General features: G+C 44.9%; 1 protein-coding gene across 5 annotated transcripts in view; it reads right to left on the bottom strand.

The window, feature by feature from the left end:
• The window catches only part of cdk14 (cyclin dependent kinase 14), a 240,040-nt gene that overhangs the window by 152,359 nt on the left and 64,187 nt on the right, over positions 1–23,494 (bottom strand). For 3 of the 5 annotated variants that reach the window (XM_080767195.1, XM_080767196.1, XM_080767199.1), the window contains 4 exons: positions 15,437–15,688; positions 10,701–10,769; positions 5,424–5,518; positions 3,825–3,904 (listed from right to left, as the gene is read on the bottom strand). In XM_080767195.1, coding sequence (XP_080623321.1) covers positions 3,825–3,904; positions 5,424–5,518; positions 10,701–10,769; positions 15,437–15,688 — 496 coding nt within the window. The remainder of the gene's footprint in view (positions 1–3,824; positions 3,905–5,423; positions 5,519–10,700; positions 10,770–15,436; positions 15,689–23,494) is intronic. The other 2 variants (XM_080767197.1, XM_080767198.1) reach the window with 1 other exon arrangement.

Here is a 23,494-nt window from a genome sequence, read left to right as displayed (position 1 = left end):
CACCCTACTTTTCCATAAGTTACACCCTACCACAAGCACAAAACGCAAAGCAACCCGTTTTGAGCTTGTAGATCTACTACTTTTGCTATAGTTAATTTTGAAACCTGAAAAGTAACAGTTTTTTGGACACATGAGGTTTCCATCCGACAGACAAGATAATCTCTGATTAGTTGTATTCAGTCAGAACGAAATACAAAGCATTAAATCAATATAAATCGAATATAACGAGTGGTTCTACTATCTGTTTATTTTTGTCCTGTCCATTTTCCAACCGGAGACCAATCAACAACCAACTTGAGTGAGAATCTGATATGTTCCTGTTAATCTAAATATCAAAATGAATATAATACCATCCCTCTATACCAGGCAGTATGAAAAGTCTGACAGAAAAACCTATGAGATTTCCACCCGACAGAGACGATATAGACACGCTTGCATGATTTTATTTTTTAAGCTAAGAGATGATCTGACTGCCAGGAGCACGTTGGCTTAGTTATTTTAAAATTGTGGTTAATTCCAGAGAAAGGCCTCCTCTCTGCATGGCGCACACAGCTGTGGCACAACACAAACAGCTGAGGAGGAAACAACATTGAATTGACACAGGGGGACCTATTTAATTTGGAAGTGGAATGCGTGGTCGGCATCGTAAGCCCTTTTTCTTATCACAGAGGGCCTAAATGGGATTTCCAGACCGGTGCCAATGTGATTCAATTACCACACAACCCAAGTTCCCTCCAAGGACGACAGACAGACCTCCGACAGGCCATAAATGTGCCCAGAGCCGCCGGCGAGTGATGGAGGAGGCCTGATGAATAAACCAACCTGCTGCATCAACACCTGAAGGATGAATAAACCAGCCTGCTGCATCAACACCTGAAGGACTTCAAACAACAAGACCTCAGCAAAGACAAAGACCTCAGCAAAAACAGAGACCTCAGCAGATCAAAAGCAACGCTGGAATGAGTGAAGGAAAAGAAGAAAGAAATGTCACCAATTTAAAGATCTGTGTGGCATCCTCTCGTCTGACAGGGACAGAGTGGCTGGTATAGTAAGTGTGCACGTCGCGCACGCACGTCACGCACGCACGCACACACTCTCTATGACCTCCTGCAGTATCCATCATGTGAATGCCGTCCACGTAGCGTGGCTTGGAGCTTCCTGCACCAATAATTACTGAATTAGTTCAATTTCAAAGTGCCCTTCTGATCCGCTCACCGCGAAGGGAGGTGGGGGGGTGTCGGGGGGGTAGAATAGTGGGGTGTGTGTGTGTGTGTGGGGGGGGGGGGGGGGTTGCTGGGTGGCTCTCAGGCCATCACACACATCAAACAAGAGGCTGGTTTTCTCATTTGAATTACAAAAGGCTTGAGTCGTGCCCGGAGAGGTGAGAGAGTGCCAGTGGTGGAAGAAAGATGTACTCTAAGGGCCGGGCTACACTGCGGACGGAATTGGCGCGGTATTGCTAACGGAGCGGAGTCCACGGGAGACCGCACTGGTTCGCTGCCACTATTATCAATGGAACCCGGCTACACCGAGCGCACGTTGTGCATGAGCAGAAAATAAGGAACTCCCCGCGGGACGGACGAATTGTCGGTGCAACCACCTAGCTGCTTCTGTTCGCCTACGGCCTACGCCCATGGTACAGTTAACATTCAGTCACCATTGTAGCCCAGCCGTAAGATGTACATTTTATTTATTTTTAATATATATAGCATATTTGTACCACAAAAGTATAATGTAATTGTCATGTCTAGGAACGCAGAGAATCTTGGGTAATGAAGGACTGATACCCGAAACGAAATAGTGCGACTTTAAAAGGTATATTCAAATATCACTTATTTTTTTGTTTTGTTGTGATAATCCTCCCTACTATATAGTGTGCTGACCATTATAATGAGTTCCTCCCTGTCCCCAGTTAACCCCTGGGGGTAAAAAAAACCGTAGGTTCCGTTTTTGGCTAGGTGGCCCAGCCGTCATCCAATCAGGATAGAGAGGGGCCTCCCACAAATCATGATCGAGCAGGGGCGGGCCTTGGTGTGGTGCTGTTGGCCTGTTGCTATTTTTTTTTTTTTAATCTGCATGCAATTCAATTCAATTCAATGGGCTTTATTGGCATGAGAAAACATACGTTTACATTGCCAAAGCAGAAAGAACAAAACAACAGTACCGCAATACAATCAAAACAAAAATGATGTACTTTGAAGGTCAGAATCTTCAATAGATCAACTTCTGTGTACCAAGATAACTCGATGCAGGTATAGTGCAGGAATATACACAATGATTAGTCTTTAGGGTGGTTGTGTTCCATTTGATATCCTTCTCCTATCACAGCAACTCACAAATCTTGCTGCTGTGTTTGCACATTGTTGTACTTCGCCCAGCAGATATGGGAGTTTTTTGTCATTGGTCATGTTTTCAAAATCTCCGTGTGTGGTTGTAATCTGTGGGAAGTATGTGTCTCTGATGTCTTGGTACAATGGACAGATGGTTAGGAAGTGTAGCTCGGTTTCCACTTCGTTTAGTGTGCAGTGGGTGCATAGTCTGTCTTCTCTCGGGATACAGGTCTGCCTATGACGGCCTTGCATGCAGGACTTACCGATGTTATGAAGTATCGAAAAATTGACATAATCAAGTCAAAATGGTACTTTAAAGTACAGCACTTGAGTAAAGACACACACACACACACACACACACACACACACACGCACACGCACACGCACACACACACTGAGTTACACCCAGAGAGGTGTGAGCGTTGCGGTAAAGCCTGCTCCTCATCACATCCTCACGGCCGGGCTCCAGTTTAGCCCAGAAACAGACCAAAGACTTTCACAGATCATTCAAAGATTATGCCAGGAGGAGAGACCAACCAACCAACCCAAGGTCCTGAGTGAAGCCGGCACCCCCTGCCCAGCATGGAGATGCCATGCATAGGAATAAGATGGCCGGGGTGTGGGGTGGAATGTCGATTAGACCATCAAAGCTTCGTACTCCACGTGTACCCTCTTTGCAGAGCAATAACGCACCGCAGTGGCACCCCAATCTCTTTTTTTCTTTTGTGCATCTATAGCTACATAGTCTTGCGTATAGAGATCTCTGCCCACTGATCTGGGTTCATCTAAATTCATTGGATGTTCTTGAACGGCGGAGAAACACAGCGGTACTGTATGACAAACCTAACGTCCCACTGCTTTGAAAAAAGTAATAATGTCACAATTTCAAGGACAAGTGCATTGGTTCTGCGATGCTGTTATCTCTTGGAATTGTTTCCATCCAGTTGTATAGGCTCAGGGGTAGAGTGGCCGGATGGGTACCACCGCGAGGTCCCTTGCATGGTTTCCTCCGCCCATTGGTGTATGAATGCTCTATTTAAAACGCTTTGGATATAATCACTATATGAATGCGCCATTTACCATTTAGGCAATTCATTGAATTTAGATAGCATCAACTCTATTGCTTGTAGTATTGTTATTGCTGTCATCATAGTTTTACTATTGATGCTGCCATTGTTGAGCTTATATATCTCTCTCTGTCTCTCTCAGTATTTATCTCTGTGTCCCTCCTCTCTGTCTCTCTCGAAAATTACCCCCTCCCTCCCTGTCAAGGCAGATAGCCGCCCACCCTACAGTCTGTGTCTGCCTGACGTTTCTTCCCGTCAAATGGGAGGCGTTGTTGTTTGTTGCCACCGTCGCAAAACAAAACCCAGCTTGCTTAGGGTGGCACAATGTCGGGGTCTGCGCTCTACATGTAAATATGCCTTGAGACAACCCATTGTGTAGACGTCCTTGTGTAGACTTGTGTCATCGCAACGAGACAGCAAGCCTTACCTTCTCGTATCGCCGTGAAGGGAGTCCCCTCTTCCTCCTGCAGGCGGATAACCTTCAGCGCTACCAGCTTGCCATTCACCCTAACAACACAAGACAAAACAAAATGTTATTGTCTGCATGCGGGGTTTCATGACATGAAAAACAGAGCCAATAAGACCCGGCGGCGCAGCAATCATTATGTCGATGGAATGCAATTCAGGGGCAGCGGAGTGAGACTCCGGTACAAGCCCATTCAAGGAGTTTACAAGCCTCACCCATCAGACTCATCGCAGTGCCGAGAAAACGCAAATAACTCCATTATTAGGAAATATGGTGTCGGCACTAGCTTGATCTATTTCGCATTTTCTATATTTTAATTAGCAAAAAATGTGACAAAGTGGTTGTCGTGTACAAAATACAAATTGTTGAATGTACGATGTCTTGCGAATCGTTAAACAATTCCATTCCCTGGTAATCTAATGAAAGTGATTGTATTTCATGCTTGGGCTGTGTGGCTCCCTTATTGCAGTGGTATGAATGAGAAATGTAATTGAAATTAGGGTGTGCAGTGGAACTGTTATTACATTAACTACAGTATATCGTCTGTCAGGTGGAACTGTTATTACATTAACTACAGTATATCGTCTATGTCGGGTGGAAACCTCACATGTCCAAAACTGTTATTTTTCACGGTTCAAATTCAAAAGTAGCAAAAGTAGCAGATCTGCTGCGCGACTTTTGATGATTCAGTGTGATGCTGTAGCATGATCAATTAGGGCGTTAATTTCTCACGATGATATCATTGAGTCATGGCTGTGTGTCGCATCAACTATGCAAGCGTAAACAACGCTTTGACACTGATTTAATGGCAACCATGTCGGCATTGATTTCCGCACCTGCACATAGCTGCACACACACACCCACACACATTTGTATTACTATACTGAGAGCATCATCATTTAGGAGACCTACTTTGCGAACGTCATTTTGAACCATAATGTAGACAAAATGCTGACAAGTTTTGAGCTTGTAGATTGGATATTTTAGGTGCGTTACACCGACACGCAACCAGCTCAGTGACAGGGGAGGTCAGGGGTTTGATCCCCGGGCCAGGTCATACCAAAGAGAAAATGGGACCCAGTGCCTCCCTGCATGGCACTCAGCCTTAAGGGTTGATTGGGGTAAGTCCCTGCGACCAGGGGGTGTACTTGTACATCAAGCCTCACGCTACAGAAACAGGAGATATAGGCTCCTGGCCTATGGGCCACATGGCTACAGAAACAGGAGATATAGGCTCCTGCCCTATGGGCCACATGGCTGGGCAAGGCTTACTTTACATCGGCACGCAAACTAAATATAAATCAGGCAAAACTCCAACTCTAAGCCCTAAACATAACAAGAACAGGATACTAGGTGAAATGTTGCTGCCTGTGGAATCTACTGTACGTACGTGCGGTTGGAACTTTTTTTTAACAAATTCCCCAAGCTGAAATACCGGTTTGCACTGTACAATAACACACATGTGCATGCATGTGTTATGCGTCAGACAGACAGATACACACACACAGACACACACCACACACACACACACACACACACACACACACACACGTTACTCACTTGCTTTTGCCTTTGTAAACAGTGGCGTAGGAGCCTTCTCCCAGTTTCTCCAGCTTTTCGTAGGAATCAGCCTTTCCAAACTTGGGGCTTGTGGGCTGATGGGAATGAGAAACAAACAGAACGTTAAAATCCTTATATAATCTGGGGGCGAACATTCATAGTAAATAGAGACCTAATAAAAGCTCACAACACCGTGCAGGGCCCGTTCAGCGGTCAGCTTGTAGATCTGCTATTAAGAACCATGGGGGACCAGGGCTCTCAAACATGATGATAAGGTTCTCCAAATGTATACAGTATATATAGATGCCCATTTTTAAATAAATAAATAAATCACGGAAATATCACGTTTAAATAGTTCTTCATTGTGCTGAGACCCCCTCAAGGATCATCATGCTAAGAACCCTTGGTTTAATTTGTTGTTACAAAGAAAGAACACAATTTATGACGCCATAAAAATGGAACTCTCCATTAGAAGGCATTGAAGTTGGAAATCACACTGTTTCGAGCTTGAAGATCTGCTACTTTTGGTACTTTTGTGTGACGCTGTTAAAGTTAAGAGAACTCGCATCAATAAAGCTTTCTCTTACCTAAATCTTATCTCAAGTTGTATAATCACAATAACCCACAGCTACACTGCAGTGGTCACTCGATCCTAGTGTAGTTTTACACTTTGGCCCTTTCTCACCCAGCAGTCAGCCCAGCTCCTGACATGAGTCATACTGTATCACAACCTGACTACTGTATCTCTCTCCTTACTGGCCTCCCGGTATGTGCACTTAAGCCCTTCCAAATGATCCAAAATCCTGCAGCACGCAACCAGCCAAAAAGCTCACATGTCTCCCCCATTCTCCGCTCCCTACATTGGCTCTCAGTTATTTCCCACACAGAGTACAAAACACTCATCTTGGCCTGCAAAGCAACCCCCCAATATCTTCAATGCCTGATCCCAACCCTACAACTCCCGCTCACTCAGATCAGCCAAAGCTGTCAGAATCTTCCCTAAAACATCCGGAACAATTCTCCACACATCCCACACTATTTTCTCTTCTGGCTACCAAACTGTGGAACCAACTCCCCTTTGCAGTTAGAAATCCTCCGCCGTAATCTGAAGACTCACTTGATGACCTTGCAGGCGTATGCACTATGCAAAGGTTCAAATGTAATTTCGATCGCATGTTTTGTAGACAGAGGACAGGTTAATTTGTTGACCTGCCATCTTATATTGTCTAGTTTCAATGTACAGATTATTTACCGTTTGATATTATGCTTTATAGACTGGTGATATGTTCTTGGTTTATCTATGATCCTAGATTATTATTTCTATGCATTTGATGTGTTACAGTACCTCTCGCTCTGAATAAAGAGCATCTGATAAATACCTGAATTGTGTGGTACACGCAAGGTGAACCTAATTGCTTATTTCAAACAACTACTGTATGTATTAGGAAAAGCACTGAAAGGGGGGGGGGGGGGGGTGCAGTTAGCTGGGGGAAGCCGAAGAGGTGGGTTTTGAAGGATTGGAGGGTGGGGTCTTCTTTGATAGTATTCAATGGGGAGTGCATTCCACAGGGAGGTGGCAGAAACAGAGAAGGCCCCATCGCCCCCGGAACAGTACTGGGTCTTGGGGACATTCAGGAGGTTGGCGTTACCAGGCCAGAGGGAGTGTACTGTATATGTAAACCATCCATAAAAAGAGCAACAGTGGGGCGCCCGCTGGCCTAGTGGTCCAGGCACATGCCACATATAGGCTTTGGCCTGACAGCGCGTGTTCGAGTCCCGTTCATGACGACCTTTGCTGCGTGTCTCTCCCCTTCTATCTTAACTTGATACTATCAAGAAAAGCCTAAAACAAAACTTATGAAAATAAGTAATAATAAGTAAGTAATAAGACAAGACAACATAAATACAACATTAAGACAACTTAAAAAGGGAAAAGTATCAGTGAGGATCAAGCAGCAATAACTCTTACACGTATGAAGTGTCACGAAACAACTTGATGTGATTTGGTGGCTACAACGTTAAAATGACTCGACTTGACTAGCATGTAATCCTTGAGCGCTAACGGAACAATGTGTTCATGTGTTCGCTGTTCACAGAGAAAAGAGGGATTTAATGAGTGTTTCGTGAGCCATAGAGCTCTCGGAAAGAAAGAGGCCCTGGCCTAGCGCGGAGCCGGCCAGTGTCACGTTTCTCACGGCTCATAAGGTTCTGACAGGAGGGACAAAGGTATGATGGATCGCACGTGACAACGCATGGTAAGAGGAGAGCCACAGAAAGCAACTTCTACTGTATCTTGTTGCGTAACGTTTCACGCCCTGGAAAGCATGCTACTGTACACCTTACTAATCGATGACTGAATGTCAACGGCTAAACACGTCTGCAAGAGCACGAGATACTACACAATAAATACTGGACAAGAAAGATTGGAGACTAAGCTAGAGATTTGTTGACAAACTGTGCCTCCATGTCACAGCCTACAGGTATATGAACTCTTTACGCTAGGTGGCAGCAGAGTGTAGGTAAGCCCTGTCAGGGGGATTCTCCCAGCCTGGAGACCACCGTTGTTAGAAACGTTAACATGTCGGGAGCGATGCGGAACAAAATCACAAATGACATCCGAACCTTGGATGGATGCCGATCACCAAGGACATCGCTCGTATTTTTAGTTACCGGTATAAGGCTTTGAAAATCCTGCTTTGAACGGAGGTCTATGGGGCCCGTGTGCAAAGATCCTGGTGCTGGGGGTGACGGAGGCGTTGCCTAGCTATATTAGGTTTTATAACCTCAAATACACCCACACAACCTGAACTTTGATCATTCAGTGGATTTTCTGTTCTGAAGCCTTTTGAGCTGCAATGAAAACAGGCCTCAACAGTGACATCTGCTGGCAAATTGTTATGTCATATATGGGATTTGTGGATCACGGGGTACGGATATATACGGAGATGGCAAATAGTTAAAAGGCGGTTAAAGTGATATATTTGGGCTAACACAAAAGTTATTCCGTTAAAAAGTTCAAGCTCTATATTCTAATAGAGACTATTGCTACTTTTTTGGGATAAAATATATAACCCGATCCATTTAGTAAAGAGCTGGTGAGACGGAGAGAAGCCCTTTTAACTGAACAAAGACTATAGCAATGATTACTATTAGAATATAGAGCTATGGTACATGATATCATTGTGGATACACAGTCTATTGAATATAGAGCTATGGTACATCTATCATTGTGGATACACAGTCTATTGCACAGCGCTAAAAAATATATATTTTTTTAGTTTCTAGAAGTCTTCTCGATTTAAGGAGTGTTTTGTCTAACGATTCTTTCCTGTAATAATATATACAGAACAGTAAATTGTCTTGGGTCTGTCAAAGCTTAGGGGAGGCGGTGGCAGATTCCAGACAATCCCCTGGGAATTATTTAGCTCAGCTGTCAACGCTGTCTGCTGCTGGTTGGTTGTGCATGAGCGCGTGCACATAATGAGGAGGACGAGACACACACACACACACACACACACACACACACAGTACACGCACTGGGGAACACACATCTGCACGCGCCGGTGTAAAAACATTGCGCGCGCGCACACGCACACACACACACACACACACACACAAACGCCTAAATCAATGAGAACAGACTGGCCCTGGCTACGATCTCCATGCTAATCTAAGGCACGTTTCTCTGCCCGGTTTGCGTGCCACATGTCCTTGCCATCCTCCCTCTATGGCGATATCACTCCATCATCTGCAGCGCTGATAAGCCCAGCGTTTGTGAGGGTCTTTCTCCTTCTTCTCTCTAAACAAACGTTTAGGGAGTAGCGAGCAGGAAGCCAGGCTCAGCTGGACCCAGGCTGCGGCTCACACATCACTGCTGAAGCAGAGCTTACAGGGCCGTTACGGGGGCACCGCCGGCTCCTATTGCCCCTCAGGTAGCCCAATATATTCACTCTCAACCAGCCCCAAACTGCCAATTAAACAGGGATTGAATGGCCTTGTGCCGTTCACAAGGATCGTTAAATCTTACATGGACGCTGTCGGGCAAAAAAAAACACCTATCTCCATATTCAAACTTGTTGTGTATTTTGGTAAATGAATGCCCTACTACTTGATCATACTCTAAAACGCCACACAAAAGGCATAACAATTAGCAGATTGACAAGCTCAAAACACGATGCAAAGCTACTTTTGCTATTTTTGAATTTCTGAAAAGTAACAGTGTTGGACATATGAGGTTTCCACCCGACAGAGATGATATGTAAACAACAACAACAACAACAAAAGCAACGACCACTATGCAGAATTATTATTACAACAAAAACAAAAAAATATTGATTCAAAAGATTTTTTCCAAATCTAATTTTTTTTTTATTACGATTCACTCACTTTAAAATCACAGACCATCCAGACCACATGAGGCACTGTCGTACTGTATGTCTTCATGACACCAAGCCAACACTTTCCGAAAGCAAGTATTTAAGTATTTTCCCTCCTAACAGTAGGGGACTTCTCTGAGAGTCTCCTCTTGCTGAAATTAGCCTCGCCAACCCCCCCACCCCCCCTAGTGTGAGCAGAGATTGAAGGGGCTTCGATGCATTGCATCGGCCCGCCTCGCGGGCTTTAAGAGCCTGCTGCACACAGTGCACTTCTTCTCATGCATTTTTCATTCCCATGAATCAGCAATCAAGTGGATTGTAGAATGCTGCACATGGCCTTTTTTCACCGCCACCCCCTGCATCTCCCTGTGTGCTGTGGGGGATTGTCTGTTTAAAAATAAACTGCAGGGATCGGCTGGTAGTACAGGCCAGGAGACAAGGCGTTTCACCCATCTATGTATGGGGGTACTGTTGCTGTTAAGGTGCACTACTCCCTATCTGTGTCTATGTTTGAAAGCAACTGTGCTCACTTGTATAGTCTCTGACGGATTACCTGAATTATCATGTCTACTTTTGTTTTGTTTCACAAGTTAACGTATTCAGTTTGATTCTGTTAAATATTTGCAGGAAACGCCTGAAGAAGGTCGACAGTATATGTGACCAAAACGTTGCTTCTATAACTGTGTTCCTAAACGTGCAAGTACAGCAAGTGCAGGTCATTTTGTTTGATTCTCTACGTTGATCCCTGCCTACGCACCGAGCCGACCAGGTGTGCATGAGACATCGTTTCCAGTGTAGTGAAGATGAAAGCAGTGACAAATAAACATACTCAACTAAAGAACAGATCCTCGGGAAAAAGTACTTAAGTAAAGGAGCAAAGTAGTTTTACTTAAGTACTTACCAGTGGTAAATTACCACCTCTGGAGGTCAGTTCCCAAACTGAGCTGCCATTGCTGCCAAGCATTTTGACCTAAGATTTAGGTACAGGAAATAAGATTTAGACACAGGAAATAAGATTTAGACACAGGATATTGTAGTTAAATCACTGATCTGGAACCAATATATTACTTGTTAACTCATTTAGAACTGACATCGAAATAAATAAATAAATCTTCTGAAAGTATATATATTCAAAGATTTGTGCCGCATTTTCACACTTTTTCAAAAATAGCAGACCTACAAGCTGAGTGGCGCGCTATGTCTGGCCCGGGCAGAGGCCTTTTGAATTTTAAGTAGGTGGGGCGAACAGTTCTCGAGCTACTTGGATTACAGACGTACACACACTTAGTGCATTTATAGTTAGATACACAAATTTAATACAAAACATAGTTGGGGGTCCCTGCTTCATCTCTGTCTCAACCAGGGGGTCCTTGGGCTGGAAAATGTGTTGTCGTGTCGAGAGCAACACACACGAAAAGCTCTGGATTGTGTCAAGCTCTGAGTGATCCGACAGATGAATCTTTGCCACGCACTCCAAACATGGAAGAAGCAGCTTTAATTGGGCTCAACTGGGATCTTCACGAGCACGAAAGTGCCATTAGTTTTCAGTTCACGTTGGGCTTCAAGGTAAAACTTTGAACAAGAGTACATGACCCCGGACGATGGGGAATTTTGGGGAGGATTCACCGTTTTCATCCCTGCCTTTTAACCCATTCTGACCTGGCACCCATTTTGGTGTTAGCATCATGTTATGCTTTAGCTATTGAAAAATAGCAGATCTACAAGCTCATATCGCGCCACCGAGTGGCGCGATACGAGCTTGTAGGTCTGCTATTTTTGAAAAATCGAAGAACGACTGACATTTTTAGAATCTGATCTCAGGTCAGAATGGGTTAATCAGACCAGTGTGTGTCTAGTGGAAACCTGGTATGAATCTGATCTCAGGTCAGAATGGGTTAATGATGGGTCCTGATTAAAGCTTCATTTGCTCCAGGGGGGCGCATGTGCGAACAAATCTCTCGCAGTTTGGCAGTGGTATTAGATTAGTACAGTTACCCATTCGGGGCAGGACTGCCGTTTGGAAACGTGTGCTGCATGCCGGTCCTGGAGAAAACTATTTGATTTGTCTCGACTTCACAGGTAGGTCTACTACAGTATACTGCACTTCCATGTGTGCCAGCAAGGCGATTAGTTGAGCGGTTTCGCATTCACCACACCGGCAATGTAACGTAACGCTAGAGTCATATGCTGATGGTGAATTCACACGGGCAGATGAAACAATGCAATTTGGTGTCACTTTGTGACGTGTAGTAAGCTTTTGGGTCGTCACTACCAGTTCTTAGTGCATCGCGACATGTCAGTATGACCCTATTGTCAGTAACAGTCACCTGGGCAACGCTGCCTCGGTTTCCCAGCAGGCCGGCACTCAAATTTGGAGCAGCATGCGCAAGGAATTTGAAGTTGATCGGTGTAGTGCTTTGCGAGATTAGCCACGGACAGACACAGACATGCATAACCTGCTCCCCACCTACGACAGACCTCTGTCCTAATGACCAACCACGGTCTTTCATTACAGCGCAGCCAATCAGAGCTTCTCATTTTGGCCTTTTCTCTGTAAAAACCCAAACATACTGAATTAACTGCGAGTGCTTCTCAAAGTGGGGTCCGGGGACCGCCGGGGGTCCCCAGCAAAAGTAGTTAATATAACATCACAATCATTTTAACCGCTTTATCAATATATTATAAAATTAATATAAATATAAATTAATTAATTAATATAAATAACAATTTGAAAACATGTTTGAAAAGCTTGCATTAACAGACTGGTTAAGTAGCGGGTATGGAGAGCTGCTGGGGTAAAAGACCCTTGAGGATTGGAGGCACTAAGTAGCATCCATCCCAAAGCACTGGACCATCTCTTCAACCTAAGTGCTTCTCTATGAAATGTTTATGAGAGAATTGGGGAGGTGTGGAGGGCCATGTTGCCTAGGCGACAGGCGCGCGCAAGTGTGCGTGTGCATGCGTGTGCGTGTAACAGCCAATTTAACCCATTCTGAACGGGAACCCATTTCGGTGTTAGCATCATGCTATGCTTTAGCTATTGAAAAATAGCAGATCTACAAGCTCATAGCGCGCCACCGAGTGGCGCGCTACGAGCTTGTAGGTCTGCTATTTTTGAAACATCGAAGAACGACTGACATTTTTTTTTAATCTGATCTCAGGTCAGAATGGGTTAATCAGACCAGTGTGTGTCCAGTGGAAACCTCGTATGAATCTGATCTCAGGTCAGAATGGGTTAATGATTATCGCAGCAACTCAAACAGGTTTGCTTGCCATCTTGGCTGCGGCGCTGCAAGCCAGGCACTGAATCCAAGGCTCCGTCCAGCATGTTATCTCTGTTATTACATTTTTATTTTTGTGCGTGCGACAATTAACCCATTCTGACCTGAGATCAGATTCATACGAGGTTTCCACTGGACACAAACTGGTCTGATTAACCCATTCTGACCTGAGATCAGATTCTAAAAATGTCAGTCGTTCTTCGATTTTTCAAAAATAGCAGACCTACAAGCTCGTAGCGCGCCACTCGGTGGCGCGCTACAAGCTTTGATTAATTAATTAATTTGTTTCCAATTATGGCAGAGGGAAATGGGTTCTTTGGTCGCTGAAATGAACCACCTGCCGAACTCAATTGATTAATTTAAGAATTAAGATGGCTCCATTTCTGCCTATTCAGCCTGTGTTTCACAGAAGGGCTGTGAGTACTTCAGAAACCTGCCCACCAGTGACATTATCGGTAGGCATGTTTGTTCATCTCAAACTTATATTTTTTTGTATTCATGCCAAAACACAACAGCTTCCGTTATAGCATGCTAACTTTCTGGTAAATTAAAACCTGCAGTTTCTATAAGCTTGGAATCACCACCGATGATGTCGCTGGTAGGCAGCTTTCTGAACAGTCCATAGCTGTCCTCTGCGACGCAGTGAGTACAAGATAGAAATGGTGGCACCTTAACCCATTCTGACCGGGCACCCATTTTGGTGTTAGCATCATGTTATGCTTTAGCTATTGAAAAATAGCAGATCTACAAGCTCATATCGCGCCACCGAGTGGCGCGATACGAGCTTGTAGGTCTGCTATTTTTGAAAAATCGAAGAACGACTGACATTTTTAGAATCTGATCTCAGGTCAGAATGGGTTAATCAGACCAGTGTGTGTCTAGTGGAAACCTGGTATGAATCTGATCTCAGGTCAGAATGGGTTAAAATGAGCATTAGTGACGACCAATTATCCAAAGATAAGGTTGGAAATGGGTTGAAAGTGCTCTTTAAGCCCTCGTTTACACTTTCAAACATTTTGGAAACCACTGATCTGCAAGCTCACAACATGTCACATCGCAATATGATGTGAGCTGGTATATCGGCTATTTCTTCTAATTTATTTTACATATATGAATTAGGAATTTATATTATTGTCACAATAATGATATTGAATTCGTGATATGGATATTGAGGTAATTAAACAATAATGATATTTGATTGTGTCCACATAGCCCAGCGCACAGATACAGGTGTGTGTGTGTGTGTGTGTGTGTGTGTGTGTGTGTGCGCGTGCATGTTCTAATTAGGAAACATACATTGATAATAATGGCTTAAAGTACATACGTTGTGCCTCACCATAAGTAACATAGTTACTGGTCAGCGGTTATATCCTTGTTTTTTATTTTAGGATACAGTAGTAGTTATAAAATTAATAACAAATGAGAACCCGGAAGACTGCCGGAAGTACCACATCCATGAACGTCCCAGAACGTACTGCAGTTCCAGCTTTGGCCAGTAGGGCAGCGGCAGCTTTGACGTTGACCAGCCCTTAAGGGCGCTTGGAAAGAGCCCTATGCTTTTCTGCGCATATAGGGCGGAACAAACTAGCGCTGGAAACTGGCGCAGACTTCCTATTGGTTCACCGACCAATGAGCCTGGTTCACCAACCAATGAGCCTGCATGTCTCCCCCCCCCCCCCCCCCTCCACATCAATAGAACACAGCGGAGAACACTGACATCACCACATTTGGAGCGATGGCCCTCTGTTATTGGTTTAGCAAAATACTAGGTTCACTCCCACTCCTATGCCACTTTTCCTGCTCGGCTCACCCAGGCTTTTTTTCCTTTCTTTTTTTCTTTGGAAACAAAACGCCTGCGGTTTTCCGAGCCTAAGTTAACTCACACACCAGGTAGCAACGTTATGATATAAGTTACTGTTATGCTACTTATTGACCATTAGCATCCATTGTACATTTGTAATGAGATGGTGGTGCGACGTATTAACAGTCCTACAGTCATGAGTCCGACACCCTACCCAAAACCCAACCCTAAACCTAACCTCACAGGAAAAGGTTACTTTTAAACTGCCACAGGTTAGTTGAAATCTGCCACGCATATCGGGAGCCCACGTGCTAGTTTTAACCTGCCGCACATGCCGGGAGCCTACGGGCGAGTTTTAACCCGCCACGGGTCAGTTGTAACCGTCCGTGGATGTCGCGAGCGGTCACGGTGTTGTCGGACTAATGCCTGTCGGACTGTTAGTATGTTACAAATGTATGTGTTGGGTGTGTGTAGTGTGTGTGTGTGTGTGTGTGTGTGTGTGTGTGTGTGTGTGTGTGTGCGTGCGTGCGTGTGCGTGGGGTTCCTTCCACTCACAGAGCTGGGACTGGAGTGTCTGCGCAGCTTGGGGGACTCCTTGCCGGTGGAGGCCGTCTTGGAGGAGGAGATGCAGGCATTGTTCTCCGAGTGGACCCTCTTCACCTGGCTGGTGGGCTTCTCGAAGGGGTCGAAGCCGCTCTGCGTGCGCTGGACCCTCACCTTCTTGTCCTCAGGGATTGTGTCCAGGGGCGACTTGATGACCGAGTCCGTTCCCTGGCAGCTGCGTGTGGACATCTTTGTGACACATATCTGTCACAGACGGGATGGGGGAGGGGGAGGGGGAGAGAGAGAGAGTCGTTACAATTACAATTTAGGCATTTCATTTTTAGACAGAGCGACTTACAAAAAAACAAAGTAATGAATCACATGAACAGAAATTCAGAGCAAATAGTGTAGTGCCTCAATGAACTATAGGATACCAGGTAATATATGAACATAGCATCTATTCTGTTCAGACAGAGAGAGACAGGGGACACAGAGAGAGAGAGAGAGACAGGGGGCAGACAGAGAGAGAGAGAGACAGAGACAGGGGGCAGACAGACAGCCAGACATAGAGAGAGACAGACAGACAGATGAAAACTAACAACAAGAACCACCACAATAACAACAACAAAGATGTCCATCTGCGGTAACCACTGCTCAGCCAAAAAAATAGGACTTCAAGCCTCTGACATGCAGCAACCCCTCCCCTCCAGATCTGCAACGCTTTTGATCTCTCTAGTGTGTGCGTGTGCGTGTGTGTGCGTGTGTGTCATCCCCGCCCCGTAGAGAGACCCGCTGCTACCTCTCTCTGCTAGGATGAGAGCCGTTTTATCTCCATCTTGCTCAAAAAATGGAAAAAATATACCCCACGCACACGAGCTTCAGCCTCTTTCTCCGGTTGTGCAGCTTGAGACACACACACACACACACACACACACTGTCGTCGATGTTCCAATACACACGTTCACACGCAACGGAGGCTTATCTCTCACACCACGACAAGCCACGCACACACACTCACACCAACAGTCACAGACATGCACTCTCCTCCACGTCTCTGAAAAAGTCGCTCCGCCGCATCAATCCAAACCTTTTCCGGGTGGACCATGCACTTGCGTGTGTGTGTGTGTGTGTGTGTTTTCATTGGCCAGTAAAGAGTTACGCATGCGTGTCGTGTTTTGCCACGTCCCTCCCCCCCCTGAGCTGATTAAACATTTAGACATGGACTCCTCCAACTGCAGCAACTTCTAATTACTCTAATACGTCAGGCCGGCGGGCCGCTGGAGTCACCTTGCAGCTCCGCTGGCAGGTGCACCTTACACGGGGCCGGGTTTCCCAGGACACCTGGAACACTTCCCACTGTACCCTTTCCCCAGTTTCCCTTTTCTGTGGCGCCACTATGGTTACCTCGTCTAAATAAACAACAAAGTCGCTGAGATCAACAACAACACGCAGACATGACGTAAAAGGTCATCGGGGACATGTCTAATAGGTAGTGAGCCGCGTTGCATTGCACACATAGAAAATACACAAGATAGTGGGTCAGAATTAGCCTTCATGGCATTGCCAGACTGATGACGTGGCAGGCTAGGTCGGAGTGGCATCGGGCCGAGAACGAGGTTGTCTATCCCCTTTTCTCTGCACTAGACCGGGGATTCCCAACATTTCTGTTAAACATAATGCTATGCATCATTGACCTAAATGGCGTTGAACAGGGATAGAGTGATTAAAAAAGGTTATGTCTGTATCAGAAATGACTTTGGACAGGTGGGAAATTAAAAGTAATAGTTAAACTTGCGAAGTACGCTTTACTTTACCTGGGTTAGCCTACATCTTCTGATCTACTTAAAGATGCCAAGGATTTGGCATTGATGTCACCATTATGCTACTGCAACACGGAAGTAGCACGGACTTGAAGCGGTTTATAAACAATTGGGGGCTAGCTTCCTGCTTGTAAACCACAGTGACCTGTATCGAATCCTTGGTGTTCATCATGCAACCGAGCCAACTTCTCTCCTCTGGAAGGATGTATTCACGATACCGGCTCGCGTACCGGTAGTACATCCCCCGTACCGGTGGTTGGGAACCTCTGCACTAGACTAGACCCCTGCAGGGCGATGGATTTTTGGATGGAACACGTACGTACACTAACTTAGCTGTGCTACACCTATGCTGAGCTGACGGTGGCCAGGACTGCGTTTTCTTTTGCAAATGAACGCCCTACTTGATTCATACTACAGTGTCGTGTCACAAAAAATAATAATCTAAAGTAGCAGAACCAGCGTTTTGAGCTTGTAGATCTGCCACTTATGAATTTGAATCCTGAAAAGTAACGGTTTCCACACTGTCCTAGACGATACGGTTTCTGTGGTTAATATAGACAGTATGTAACCCCTAGATTCAAACCTGGGTCTCCTGCCTGGGAAACCAGACACCTACTGTACAGTATATCACTCAGCACACAGTGGGATCTTCTCTGGCACATACTGCAGCATGCTGTTTAATCAGACGCTATAGGTTCATTGTTTACCTGGTATCCTATAGCTTCTTCAAGGCGCTGCACTGTTCTCTCGGCACTGGGTTTATATGATAATTTACCTCTTTTATTGCCCAGATTTTATGCTTACTCCGCTCATTCCGATCTTACGCTTGTAAGTCGCACTGGACAAGAGTGTCTACAAAATGCCTAAATTATAAATCGTACTATAGTAGTCATCCGGTGCTTACGGACAGGCTTACGTGGCTGCAGTCACGAATTTACAATTCCTGCATTTCGCAGTGAAATTAAGTGCACGATCATGTAAGCCTTAAGTGCACGATGGGAGTAATTGATGAGTGGAACTCTAGTCAACCAACAACAAGGTAAACGGTCAATTGAATCGAGGGCCAGGAGAACCAGTCTAGGGTGTCATGGTGCGTGGTGTGTCAGCCGTTGCATTGCAGTGCCGTTCCCTCCAACTAGGGCAAGGCACGTTCCAGGCCACGACCCCCCAAAATAATCATATTTGAACTAGGAACTACCCCGAAATAATCATATTTGAACTGAGTGGCCCCCCACCCCTGGCAAGCACTTGGAAGTGTAGGCATTACATTTAGTTTGACTCTGATTCCATTGTGAGCTTTCACAATGTTTTCCTCTTTCTTGTGGAATCTTTGACAATTTGGCAAATGTTGTATTAAAAAGACCTTAAATAGTCATTAAAATATTAATTTTTAGAATTGTGCACCCTGTATACACTTATATTGTAGGTGGTTTGTTTACTGTTGAGTGAGAAAACAAAGTTGCACATTAAGCTAATTATAAGTCTGGGTACCAGGGGGTATTACTTTTATACTTCCAAAACAACAAAAATCTGAAGAAACTACAGTAAAAAAAAGGTAGGTGACAGTTGGAGAGAGAGTAGGGAATAGGAGAGCAGCTGGATATCAAACCTAACATCTGTCTAGAATAACATAACCAGCATCCATGAACAAGCAAAACAACAGCATATGTCCATAAAAGCAAACATCAACCTCAATCTACCTAAATAGGCGGCAACAAGTACTGATACAAAGAAATAATGAGTTTCTAGGGGCTGAGATGGAATCTGAAGAGGTGAGTTTTCTGACTGCAGTGGAATAAAATGGGGCTGCAGTACTGCCTAAGACGAGAGGCGGGAGGGGGAGGCAATTCCACGTGCTTGGGGGTCAGGAGAGAGCATTGACCAGGGTGGCACGCCGTAGCAAAGGGAAGGACGAGATAGTGTAGGGGCGATAGTAGCTTCAGGAGTAGAGTGGCCGGTAGAACTGACGGATGGAAACCTCAAGGTTCCCAGTTCGATCGCGGGCACTGCCAGAGTTAGTGTCAAAGTGTCCTTGAGCAAGACTTGAGCAGGTTGGTGCCTTGCATGGTTTCTGCTGTATTCTGGTGTATGAATGGCTGAACGTAATGCACAATCCATGCAATATATAAATGCACCATTTACAGATATCCTGTGTTTGTTGATTAAAGTATGGATCGTATCCTGCAGATAAGAGGCGGTGCTATTGCCCTCAGTCACCCTGTACTCTAGGTCATAGCCAGTGTTTTGAATATCGATTTGAATAATCGATATGAGGAGCAATCCTGACCACATGGTACAGGCCATGGTGCCAATTTTAATCCCCCTGGATTCAAACTCAAGTCTCCAATGTACTGTAAGGGAAATATTTGGAAATACTGCCATTAATTATTATTGATAATTCAGGATGGTCTGTTACTATACCCCTCTGCTACAGAAACAGCAGATCCTCACACTAACTAACATAACCCCTGCTGCTGTGTGACCTACAGTAGGTTGACACAAGCCCATGTCCAGGCATCCGCATTCCACTGATCTACTCCCATCTCGTCGTGTAGCGGCCTTATAGGCCTGCTGCTTTGTGACAGCACTCCAAAGATGTCACACAGCTCTCTCAGGGGGGGAGGAAGATAGTGAGGAACCAATGAGGGCCAGCTCTCGTACAGTTTATTCATTGCAAATGCCTCCCGCACCGCTGTCTTACAATGTACCCGTTGAAACCGCAAAGGGGAATCGTAAAGAGACCTTTGTGTCCCGTTTTCACCCCAGCGTGGGACTCGCGTTCTCCATAAGTGAATGGCATTTTGTCCACGACACCTGCTGCGACTGCAGGGCTCTCTAGTTACTATGATACAGAGAGAGGTGACCTGCTGGAGTCACCTTGCAGCTCCGCGGGCAGGTGCACCTTACACAGGCTGGGTTTCCCAGGAGTGGAACACTTCCCACTGTACCCTTTCCCCAGTTTCCCTTTTCTGTAGCGCTACTATGGTTACCTCGTCTAAACAAACAAAGCCAACACAACAACAACAAACCCAGACGTGACGTAAAGTCGTGTGTATACCACGGACCCCCTGGTTCAGTAGTACCAAGAAGAAGAGTACTGGTTCTCATAAGGCCAGGTGCGGGGACCAACCACACTAGGCGTCCAAATGGAACCGGTATGAATAAATTGATTAATTAACAACAGAATAAACTGCAGAATAACTGCAATAAGACTCCCTATGGGACCAAATGTGAGTGTTAAAGTAGAAGATGATGAAGCCCAGAGAAAAGAGAGTACAAAACTATACCAGGAGAGGCAGCCGGTGAAACGGCCCCAGAATGAGACGTACTGTAATAACAAAGCGAAAAGGACGACGGCGGTATTGAAAAGCCACTTTGAAAGTGTGCATGCTAATAACGTGGCGAGGGAGCGGGGCAAAACACGTCTGCCGTGAATATCAAGTACGTCTTCTTCAGAGTGTTTCTGATGACAGCGACTTGTCTCCGAAACTCCCCTGGAACGAGCTGCCAACGCTGCATGCTTTCCGAAAAGAAAGAAAGACAGAAAAGCTGAAACCAAAAACGCAAATTCTAAAATATCAAAAGTAGCAGATCTACAAGGTCAAACGCGTCGCTTCGCGCCACGTTTCGACCTTGTGGATCTGCTACTTTTGATCTGAATTATTATTTTCTGTAGTATGATCAAGCAGGGCGTTAATTTATTTAAAAAACACAAAGGGTTCTGACCCGACAGCGACGAAATGTCTCCGTTTAAGTAGCAGTGGCACCACCGCCGCCAGGCATCAATACCTGATCCACGTCACGCGGGGAGGAAGGAGGTTCAGCGGGGCTTATAATAGGATTAAAACCCAACTGGGAACCTCGGCTGACAACAACACAACGTGTCACCATCTACAGTGTGCTGCTTAGAGGAAACCAAAACCTTCCCTCAGACAGACGGACAACACAGCCAGGAGACGGGATGATAGGAACCGGAGCCAGATAGGACTCCTATCTCATTCTGCATATTCAGACTTTTTGTGTTTATTCGTATATTAATGACCCCATTTGATCATACTACTGCGTCACACTACTGAAGCATCACAAGTAGGCACGAAGCGACTCATTTTGAGCTCGTCTGTCTTCAAATTTTTTGGGTTTTTTTATTTGAATCATGTAATAAAACAAACTCCTGTTTTGGACAAAATGAGGTTTCCACCCGACAGAGACACTATATATACTGTATAGGAAATGAGAATATAAATCCTGCTGGGTTTGTTGTGGTAGCAGCGAGGTACAACAGTACCATAGCCTAGTACTGTATAAGAAGCGGCTGAAAATGAACCAAATGACAAACTTTAATCAGAATTAACCCATTCTGACCTGAGATCAGATTCATACCAGGTTTCCACTGGACACACACTGGTCTGATCAACCCATTCTGACCTGAGATCAGATTCTAAAAATGTCAGTCGTTCTTCGATTTTTCAAAAATAGCAGACCTACAAGCTCGTATCGCGCCACTCGGTGGCGCGATATGAGCTTGTAGATCTGCTATTTTTCAATAGCTAAAGCATAACATGATGCCGACACCAAAACGGGTGCCCGGTCAGAATGGGTTAATTATGCAGCTCTGACTTTGCACAGTGGAACTACAAGAATGGTGAATAATGCACGGCTCTTACAGCTGCAGTTTTGAGCTCCTAACATCTCCATCCATTTACAAGCCTATGCCTATGATTGTACCCAGTATTGGGTAATATTACTTAGGAAATATTATATTACTTATCGATCCTATTAAAAAGATTAAATATTGTATTACTTATTGCTTTACCTTACTTATTATGGTACAAGTTGTACACGCCTATGATTTCACTGGGGTCACACCATAGTGACTGTCACCAGACCAATAAGTCTGGTGGTGCTGGAGACATTTGGTAGTTGGGACACCTGCTCTCTCTCTGTCCCTCTGGCATGGAGGCATGGACACATGGAGGCATGGACACATGGACACATGATGGATTTTGTACTGAAAAGCAGTGGTGGGAAAAAAGTACTTAAGTAAAATTACCAATACTGCAATGCAATATGTCCCATATTCAAACATAAGTAAAAGTGCAAAAGTATTGACATCAAGATATACTTGTACCAAAAGTAAAAGTACTCAATACTCATTGTGCCCCATTTCTCGAGCTCAAAATGTATGAAAAATCTTTTGAAAATAGACGATCTACAAGCTCACAATGCATCGCGGTGTGATGGAAAGTGGACATAATCCAAAGTAAGAATACCTTAAAACTTTACTTAAGTACAGCACTTGAGTAAAGTACTTAGCCTACTTTGCACCACTGGATGAACGTACTGTACAGTGAGGCACCTCCCTCCCACCCTCCCACCACGTCCAGAGAGCTGACCATACTGTGGTTAGGTTCATTACAGGGCTAATGAACACACAACAACAACACGTCTCACTAACAGGTCCATCATGTGAGAGTGGACAGGAGTGACAGTAACTCTGATGGTACGACACTCTCATGTTGCATGCATGCATTGCACACACATGCTCGTGCACAGACTGCACGTGCCACACACACACACGCTATTGTCAGAAACAGCTTTGTTTGTGTTCATTAATGTATGTGCTAAAAGAGTGACTTTGTTTAGTTACGCGATCAAGGACAATGTTAAGTACACAACCCATACCTCTACCAAAGTGTCCCATCACTTTATAATATTAATTTACCATACAGTTATAACTGTTTATTCCTGCAGCTCTACAGACATTCTGAAGGCTAAATGACGACAATTATACATACACGACCATTTCAGAGAACATTTCAGTGGCTGTCTCTTGTATGCCATGATTATGATCAAACATTTGAACACCCACACAATAATCTAATCTTTGCTCCATCTGTGTAGTATGGTTTCACACACACACACACACACACACACACACACACACACACACACACACACACACACACACACACACACACACACACACACACACACACACACAATGACAGGTAGAGTTATTACTAAGGATCATGATAATGCAGCGGTCAGGTCTTCAGCAGAGCAGTTAACACCTGTCATCAGGTTGAGTGATGTCCAAAACGCCCAAAAGAAAAGATAACCATATCACCGTCTCGGTCGGGTGGAAACCTCATATGTCCAAAACTGTAAGCCAAACCTACAGTACAGTAAAGTAGCAGATCCACAAGCTCAAAACATGTCGCCTCGCGCCACATTTAGAGCTTGTAGATCT

This window comes from Protomyctophum bolini, assembly GCF_963924005.1.
Source record: "Protomyctophum bolini genome assembly, chromosome: 7".
Classification (NCBI taxonomy): Eukaryota; Metazoa; Chordata; class Actinopteri; order Myctophiformes; family Myctophidae; genus Protomyctophum; species Protomyctophum bolini.
Note: the sequence above shows the minus strand (reverse complement) of the source record. Positions and strands in the feature narration are given on the sequence as shown.